The 10,214-nt window shown below is 40.8% G+C and overlaps 1 protein-coding gene across 1 annotated transcript in view; it reads right to left on the minus strand.

Annotated features, from left to right (window-relative positions):
* LOC109464033 (unconventional myosin-XVIIIa-like) overlaps nt 1-10,214 on the minus strand; it is a 114,969-nt gene that overhangs the window by 30,583 nt on the left and 74,172 nt on the right. Inside the window, exons 17-18 of the mRNA XM_019760955.1 lie at nt 8,735-8,835; nt 8,186-8,251 (exon numbers count right to left, since the gene is read on the minus strand). Of these exons, the coding sequence (XP_019616514.1) occupies nt 8,186-8,251; nt 8,735-8,835 (167 nt within the window). The remainder of the gene's footprint in view (nt 1-8,185; nt 8,252-8,734; nt 8,836-10,214) is intronic.

Below are 10,214 nucleotides of genomic sequence, written 5' to 3' on the forward strand. Positions count from 1 at the left end.
AAAAACAACAGAAACATGTATTTACTTCCATGTGCACATTTAGTAAAATCTGTGCGGACTACTCCTGGCCAAATGTAACTAAGGAAGTCAACAAAAATTTGGAAATTCTATGTAGTTACTCTTAAAAACATAGGAAGAATAGACAAGATCCTAACTGGAAAAAGAACATACAGATTCAAGCCATGCCATAATTCTAACAACATGACAGAGCTTTCTACAACTTTATGGGCAAACCACTTGGTTATGTACATATTCATTGGGATTGTTCAAGCATTGAAAGATTATTCATTTAGAGATCTTAGTAATAATCTTAGTAGTCAAACATCACCTTACGAAGCAGTTTTGGTAGATTCATTGAAAGGGCACTAGCAACAGCAGTATCTATAGTATATACTCTACTATGAACTGTTGGAAGCAAATGAAACATAGAACATCTTCCTCACCAAACTCCTAGTTGTAAGTCCATGACAAATCTACCTCTAAAGATTGGCCTAGTGAGGCTACATACTCAATAAATCTCTCACAGGGGAGCCAATTGTTGGGTCTCAATTTGGGAAGACCCCTTGACCTTTGCCAGTGACCTTGACATGATGAGTCAGCCCCCATTTGGGTTTAACAACAGGGGTCCTCTCCTGGACCTTTGAAAACTATTGAACGCTGCCTGAATGTATATCTTTTGTGATTCAAAAGGAAAGAGGTCCACATGTGGGCTAAAATAAACTAAAAGCACTGTCACTACACCTCATGTCAAAATATTAATTTGACTTAGGAGTGATTCACTGTAAATGCTTTAACATAGTTGACACTTCAAGAAATGAAACCTGTAAATTTTCCTTCTGCCTTATATTGTGTGTTAACCAAGCCTATGGCTATCCCTTCAGAGACGACCTTGATGCTTCAGTCAAATTAGTTCTACATGATAAATTTTATTGATAGATGACACCTAAACATTTGTACATGCCAAAGTTATAACCATGTTAGGAAGCAGACGTGCAGGCTCTACATGATTACAGATGGTTACTATGGCAACCACCTGCTGTAATCAACATCACCCATCATGCAACATGGGAGCTGTTCAAATCTGGAACCCTGCCACATATCTGAAGACTGACATAACTAATGAACAAACCAGCACATCATGCCACGAAAAGTCAGCAGCAGTGGATGAAACTTCTGAACATTCTAGAAAACAGGATCCAACAGGAATCTCATTCATTCCAAGAATGCATTGAGTATCCAGTCACAAACTACATTCAATTTGCTAATTTTATACTTCAACTTTTTTTTTAATCCCAGTTTTGGCATGATAAATTGCATGCCTACAAGCAACGACTCCATAGACACGTGTAATACACACGGCAATGATCAAAGTCACATGTGACCTTGGCAAAGGCTAGATAATGAGAGTGCAGAAAAGTAGGGCACAGTAAGAAGCCCTTCCCCAAGAGTCAGTGGCAACCCAACTTCTCATACTCATACTGAGCCATTCCCATAGCAACAGGGCTTTTATCAGACTAGGTGGCTTGGTTCCATTACTGAGTAATCTCAGTAGCACTACCCAGGTTATAATGATGAGGTGTTAATGGAGACTGTGCAGCTTAAAGATCAGGCAGCCAAGGATCAGGGTAATCCTCTCCCTTGAGAGGATCTTTGTCAACATCTGCAAACACCTGGGAGAACCTGGGAGGACTTTCTGCTTGTTGACATCATATCTAGGTATGAGTGTGAACATTGTACAGTGGACTGCCGAAAGAGGAATAGCTATACAATCTGCTTAGTTGCTGGTATCAAATCATCACCAGCATATCGCATTAAGAAGGAAAACACTTACAGCTTTAACTAAAGATGAAATGTGCATTTTTCAGGTGATTAAATATAAAAATTAGTACGAAATAAGTACAATTTTTCCAGGTGGGTCACTTACACACCTAAATCTAAAGCTGACCTTAGCCATTTGGTTACTAAGCTCCTGTCAGTATGCATATCAGATTCTGATTAGTTTTGAATTTCTAATCATTTAGTACTGAGTGATAACACTGCACAGGTCATTAAGTACAGAAAGAAAGTACCACCGTATCAGAATTCTAATTGGGGCTAGACCAACTGCAATTGCTTGTTTCAAAGGAATCAGTGCCAATAAATGTTAGAACTGCAACATTCTAAATGAAACATGTTTCAACAGAATTGTTTCAATTCAGCCTTATCTTTGCCAAATAAAACAGGAAAATAAACAAGCAGTACATGTGACAAAATGATCTAAATATTTAAAAGCAAAACCCATCTGTGTTTTGTAACAGTCAAACCAATCTGTAGATAAACTACTTGTAGTAGTACAAAGCAATCCCTGCTATTATAAAGACCAAGAAGTCCAGAGAACCATCTACAGAAGTCATTTATCTGAGAAGTTACCATAGTTTAATAGTTGCATATCTTTACCGTTTATGTTTAAGTTAATCTCCAAGCAGATCCTAGGATGACAAAAAGACAGTATCAAATTATCCATTGACCAGAGAGGGTCCACGCGCGACGTAGCAGCAAAAAAAAAGGGGCCACATATAAAAAGGTAACGATCTTCCCCCATCAACCTCTGCTTGGAGATTACAGTACTATACTAAAGTTTGTATCCTCTGTGTATACATGTATGCAGGCTGCTGGTACATGACATTCATGCTACCATCTGTGACCTTCTAAATGATATAATTGGCAACATGCACACCTAACCAAGGTCATATGTTGTGCTGGAAGCAGTGACAAATAAAAAACCTTTCAGCCTATTACCTAGATATGACTGATAATGGTAGCTTCAATTAGTTTTTTTATTACAGCTTAATGGGTCACATAACAAACTAATTATTTCCAGCAAAAGGTAATACTTTTCCATGGAGGCACAGGGTATTTTAGATTCCACTGAAATATTTTATACAGGAAACAGGAAAATGGCTGAAAATTGTATTGTATTATATTGCTTCCTTTTTTACAAGCAAATGAAATAGAACTCGGTTTCAGTGGAAATGTATCTCAGCCATCCCTCAATTCTTTCACTTACAGTTAAGTACAACCACTTTATACAATATTACGAGAAGTGAGTTTAACCTCATAGGTAGTGAAAACACACAAAAAGACATCTTCAGTTAAATGTACATGTATCCTGCAACACATGCAAAGCTTTTTCTACATAGCAGGTTCAAATGGGCACATTAGATCAACAGAAATGACAAACCCTGTGTAAACATGTACATACAGGTACCACAACATGTCCATGTACCCTTACCCTGTGCAGGGACAGACTGCGGGCCTGAGGACTGGCCCTGGGTGTCGGTGACAGAGCCGTGATGTAGAACACACTCTCCATGTTCCTTCCCTGTTCTTCCCCCAGCCAGGGGCTGGCACTAGGGCTGCCTTGTACACCACTTCCCACCGGACTCACAGGCATTCCGACTGGAGACCGCCGTAATCCCAGTCAGCACTGCTACAGGCTACGTTCTGATGAAGTCTTCCTGCTGTTCACAGTTTGGTTCAGAACATGTGTGGGAGGGGCACACGTGGTGTCACTGATCCCAAAAATCCACAGAGCTTTCCTTCTCCCAGTGAACTTTTAGTTAAAGATGCCTCCTGGTGATATTTATCCAAGAATATTCCTTCTGTAGCTGTACAGATGTCAGATCTAGGTGCCAGCTGTTGCAGGTGACTTTTAAACCTCTGCAGAGTCTCTGTACATCTGGAAATCTAGCTCAAGGGTGAACAAACTGTACATGTGCCAAAAAAGGCCATATTGGAACTGTTATAATCACGTCAAAACTGGTTTCTGGCAGACTTCTACGATGTTCTTTGGTGTTGAAAAGCAGAAGATAAATTCAGCAATAACATCCAAGCTTTAGACAGCTTTGTACAGTCTTATTCTTACGAGCCTGACATGGAATAATCTTCCAGTTTATGTATGCAGTTTATCCTCTACCTCTGATAAGAGCAGAACAGGGAATTAATCCAATTATTAACTGCCAAACACTGGAAGTTCACTTCCTGGATGACGCACCGTGGGTAGATATTTCCTTTACAAGTGAAGGTTTATGCCCACTGCTCACAAGCAGTCCAAACACATCCTTTGATTGAAAATCAACAAGGCAAAATTGATGAATCAAAGGGTAACAAACCCACATGTAACAATAACATCCAGTTGAAGAAAAAGTAAACAATCCTCTGGTCATCCTAAGCTGGCTGTTGGACAGGTTTTAAGTTGGCTCCCATTCTGTTCACCCCTATATATGTAATCTCTCTATACCATGGCTACCTCTGCTCTTTCCATACAAGTCAATCCTTTCTTCTTCTGCAAATCTTTTCAGGATATCCAAGAAGGCAGAAAGTTCAGGAGTCGATCAGGACAGTTGCATCTCTCAAAGCTGGCAGTTTCACAGGCTATGACTTGCCCCGCGAACAAAGGATTTCACCAAGAAATCCCAGAGTCCATAAATCCTTGAGAACATATCCTTGGCAACAGCAGGGATCAGGAAAGTTCCAGACCAACACTGAGTCTGAGAAGATGTGCAGTAACACTGTGACACCACCAGTCTGAGTTCAAATCTTGCACCCACTGACTGATACAATTTCCCCACAACTGGTCCCAATTATGTCACATGGCCTGTGCTAAAAGCCAAGCTGTGCAGGGAGACACATGTCATCAGCTGGCCCACACACTTCAAAATGTAATTCTTCTGCACTTTTCCATCTCCTGTTACTACTGTTTATAGCTTATTGCCTTGTAGAAAGGCATCAAGCAAATAACTGGGATCACTTGATGAAAATGGGATTTTTTATTGGTACATAAAATTGACTCAACCTTGCTTCTCCATTTCGCATCCTGTGGTGGCCAGCATTTTAGAGCCTGGCAGGCCCATGGGTTGAGCCCCATGTGGGACCCATGGTGTGCCCACCTCCTAATCAATTATCTGCTGGGTAAGGGGGATGACAGATGCTTGGAGAGATAGCCCTGGAGACACTGGGCCTGGGGGAACAGCTGCCAAACAAGATGGTTACATTTACAAGATACACCCCCTAAAACTTTAGAAGAGTAACAAAAGCATTGTGCGATGTTTCGTAACAATTACTGCAGTTTGACTTTGAAGGACAATTTTATGTTTTGCTTGTAGACTACGACTAATCTCTGAAGACAACATGGCCTTGCCAAACCACAAAATGGTCGTAAAAGTAGAGCACTTGAACTCGTGAGAAATCGTTTCTGCTTGCAGCTTTGACAAGAAAGCTTTTCCTTTCATCCCAGCTTCCTGTAGTCTCCACAGTTGGTCTTTCAAGTTCACGGTCATCCCCATGCACTTCCTGCCGATCCTTTATCAGCAAATCAGCACCATACTGAGAGGAGTCAGCAAGGTGCTTCAAAACCAACTACACAAAATGAGAGGTCCTATATCATCACCAAGATGACAAGCAAGGAAGCTACTGTCTCCACTGATATCATCTCTTGTGATACATGGGTCGTTTATCAAGAACACAAGTGTCAGAAGCAATACTTGAAGAAATCGGGTCATGGAGGAAGGAAGAGTCTGGCAAATTTCCTGAAGTTTCTGATAAGACAGAATTATTAAGTGGCAGATCCAGGACAGGCTTGATGTTAGGTGCATTCATGTACATGCTGTATAGACAGTGACTGTTGACTCAAAAAAAGCAGTATGAAGAATCCTTCATATTCAAGAGGAAATGTTCAAGGAGTAACATATATTACTGATATCACTAGTGCAAGGTGCTACTGGACAACATCATGGCAAATCATCTGAGATACAAACAGGTTCAGTATTCAACTCTGCAGTTGTGGCATCTACACAGGGAAGCAGTAGACTAGTACTGTCATTGTCATGACAGCATAACCTGTGTGAACAAGAATACCAACTGTTCAAAATACACTCTGGGATTTACAGGAATTCTACAAAACAAAATGTCCTACAGCAGATATAACACCTGTTCATCCTGTATGCTCCATCCTTGGGTGACAGGCAGGGAGATGCCAGGACTACTGGAACACAACCAAGGTCAAACATCAAGGTCGCGTGTCCGCCTCCTCTGGGAAGGCTGGCATTTCAGACAAGGGAAATCCAATGTGGAAGAAACTTATCACACTTTCTATGGTGTACAACAAGACAACATGATTGGGGAAGATTTCAAGTTCAAATGGGCCAAAATCTTAATGTTTTCCACCCATTTCATTCCACAGATCCATCACTGAAACACTCCTTATTATTCTGTATCATGTATGAAACATGGTCCATTATATTGTACAGTGTAGTTCAGGACTAGTGTTTTGTGCCAAATTCAGTGTTATTCTTCTTTTCTGCCAGCCATTGCCTCAGCAGCTTCACACTGATTTTGCACAGCCACATTTTTATCCAGCCTGTAACTGTTGTGCAGCAACTTGTCATAACCTTGGCTTGTGTTCCAGACCACTTCTTTAGCAGCGGCTGCCTTCAGAGAACTCTCTGAGTCAAAGTGTGAACGTGTGAAAGAAGGAGTTTTTCCTCAAAGTCTATTTAAACCCAACTGTCAGTGCAATTTTTGTGAGACTTGTGACGATGGACACACATAGGTATTGGTAAATACCAGGTAACAGATGCACCAAGATTTTGTCAAATTAGATGGCAAACAACTTCTGGCCTTATTTACTGCCACCAAAGCTCACAGCTACAGGTACAACAGGAGGACTACATCAAACATCAAGGAGATAATAGCTTTTAAGGTGATGAAGAACTCTGCAGACTTCACAGGATTGTTCCACTGTGATAAAGGTGGGAATGTTGTGGAAGAGATGAAAATTCCAGGGCAGGAAATCTCCATGGACAACAGGTGCTCACATTTGTTGTTTGACTGTGTCACGCAGACCCACATTTCCTCATAAGCTTGCCTCTTTTCTGCTCTTTTCCACCTGTTTCTGTTTGTTAGTTATAGGTGAGGTCTGGCATTGACAGATTTTGCGTCTAATGTCATTTAGCATCAGCTTTGTTTTCAGTATCGCTTTTCATTCAACAGTGCCAAAAATAAAGAACTATAGGTCCAGTAAGGTTCTAACAGAATGTAACTCAATAATATGGACAGGAAATTAAGGGGTTCCAACAGAGATCCCAATAAAGTTACATGTTTTTCTTTAACTTACAGTAGAGGTGAAAATTGATCTATGACCTTGAACAAACCATGGTATGACTGGCTTGCCAAAAATTCTACTTCAAGTTTCAATACACCATAGAGCAATGGCAAGCAAATATTATGTAACACTAAGTCTACACTTTGACCACTGGCTAAACAATCACACAAAACCATTGAACACCACGTACATACCCTTAAATGTTCTTGCTTTAAGCTTATAGCAGGCAACATAGTTGTGGGCCATATATACTTCAGGACACGGTGCAACTCTGACAAAAACACTAGAGTGCAGCTATGACAACGCCCTGACAACCCAACTAATCCAACATGGAGGCAGCGTTGAATATGAACATCACAAACACTTGGAGCTTGGTGGAAAAATAAGTTCCGCTTCAAACAACAGCGAGCGTTACAGACAAGTTTGCACGTAGTTAGGAGAAACTAAACTGGTTCAACCTTCACCCCAACTGGAGAATACCTGACTATAATTAAGTCTGTGGGGAGTTGAAAAATAACAGCGCCTGATGAAACAAACTTTGGGATTGGACAACAAAGGTGAGATGGACAAGTTTGGTACATCGGCAGGAGACCAGTTTGCGTGTTTGGTATGTACGCAGCGTGAAGTGTGTTTGCGCGCCGTGTGCGGGCACGGGAGGAATTCGTGACAATCGTTGTTTATCTTTTTCTGGCAGAGAAAATAGCAACTGGAGGTCCTCCTTGGTTCAAACAGCTGAATTTGACTCAATTATCCTGGCAACTAGAGATTATAGGAGTGTCAGAATGACTGAGAAAATATGCTTTTAAAAAAACAACAGACAACAAGGGGATCAGTGCTAAAGGAGACAAAGCATCCAAATATATCATATAGATCAACCTATTGGAAAAGAAATCAATCACCAGGGAAAAGAGCTTAACTGCTGTACTTTTAACTTAAAACATAACTAGCTTTTATCAAAACCTGTTCTTGACTAACATTGAAACCTGTGTAAGGAGTGTTCCTTGTGTATTGTTTTAGTATTGTCAGAAGAAGCCCTGTACCCACCTGTGAGAGTCCCATCCTGTAAGATGTCTTCTCCAGGTCCAGATGTGACAGGAGATCTTCTGCAGCCTGGAAGGGAAAGAACGATGAGTAAAGAGTGCCATCTAGTGGATTTCAGGATTATTGCATTTCAAGGGAAGCATAGTATGTTTCAAACCAATTCTGTACAACATTTAAGTATAGACTACGTATAGTATTTATATCAACTGTAATGACTTTTAAGCATTGCAGTAATAAAAAGGAATGCCATTTTTCCCTTTTCCTTTCTCTTTTGAGACAGTGCCATCTTGTGGCCTTTACAGGTATTGCAAGCTGTCAATACTCCTGTGATATTGAAACCCTACATATCCATACGTTTCATTCTACTCTGACAAGTTAATTAATGAAAGACCTTTATTATAGTACATTTATGCTCTTACATAGGTACAGACCAGACCATGTAGTTATAGGTATACTTATAGTGATATACATGGAAGAGTCTGGTATCAGTGTGTATACATTAGCCAACTTCTAATAACATTCACATCTGTGTTGCAGCGAGTAATCTCTCACCTTTCTCTCATCCAGAACAGGTTCATTCGGCCTGTCGCCTGCGGGAGCCAGCACCTCAAACCTGCGGCGGAACTCACCAAACAGCATGTGCTCAGGGTAGCCTGGAACACAAGGTCGTATCAGTCAAGGTTAAGTTTCAACAGACAGTTAGGGTTCATCTACCTTATACACTTAGATTAACTTAGATCAACTTCGTATGCTGGAATCTACCAGTCAATGCCATACCTGTGGTCAAATCCTGTAAACAATTAAAAGGTTTAACCTATGAGGGAATTATTCTCTTAACCTTCTCTCTGCTGTCTAACCCTCTCATGCACCAAAGGCTACCTCAGTATGAAGAAGACTAAGGACGGCCCTTGATATTGTATTCTTCCTCATTAAAATAGAGACCATTATCAGTGTCTCATCTCTGCATAAGCTTTGATTATGACATGGTAAAATGTGTAACTTTATTCCAACACAATGTTTACCTGAGCAATAATTTAACACATTGACAGCTTTTAAAAGAGACAGGCACAAACAAGACTGGCAATGAAAACATACATTGCCATGGCGACGGTGGTTGCTGTTAGGGTTATTGTTTGCATGGCACTGCCATCATTTCATGATTTTTTTCTAGACAGATACAGTACACTCCTCCCCTGAGTGCATAGTGAACGAGCCCCGGGGTCACAGAAAGTATGACCATCTGGGGCAGGCAGGTCTTCAGGGTTCCAGGAATGCGGGCATAGATGTGGGTCAGAGAAATGCCTGTGGACATTCCGCATGCCTGTGGACATTCCGCTTGCCTGTGGACAAAAATGCCTGTACAATTCCTAGAATTCTTATTTTATCTATTTAGAAATAGTAGCAATGTCGCCTGTATGTAGAGCAGAATTAGGTAGATGCTTGGTCCAAATGGGCACAACCTCACACTCCCTTCAAATGGATGCTCTCCTCTTACAGCAAAGCCTTCCAACAAATACCCGTAGACTAACTTTACTGCAACGTGTTAAACTTAAAGACATACCGGTATTAGATCACAATGGATACTCCTCTTTGTGGCATTCCGAATCAACATTGTGACCCTGAACATGTTGGGGGAAATGCTGAGAAAGACTCTGACTTTCTTCAGTTTACAAGTCTTTACAAGAGAGAAGTCAAACCCTTCAGACATAGTTTTAGACATAGCTATAATTTTAGACAAATACCTTTCATTTGTAGATTTTAGTTATTTTATATATACTGCTCTTCTTTTATGCTTGTAACTGGCAATTAGCCTCGGGCCGGGCATGAACAGGAATATGAATCAGCATGTGTCTGCTCAGTTGTGAATCTGTTCAATTTCCACAATGTCGCCAGGGTTTCCTGGAATTTTCACTTCGTAGGAAAGTGGTCCAGAATGTAGGACATACACTTGAAAGGCATGTGGGGAATCCTGGAATGTGGACCAGAATGTCAGAATGTAGGACATTTGAAAGGCATGTGGAGAATCCTGGAA

The sequence above is a fragment of the Branchiostoma belcheri genome, unplaced genomic scaffold, assembly GCF_001625305.1.
Source record: "Branchiostoma belcheri isolate BF01 breed outbred unplaced genomic scaffold, Haploidv18h27 scaffold1, whole genome shotgun sequence".
Taxonomy (NCBI): Eukaryota; Metazoa; Chordata; class Leptocardii; order Amphioxiformes; family Branchiostomatidae; genus Branchiostoma; species Branchiostoma belcheri.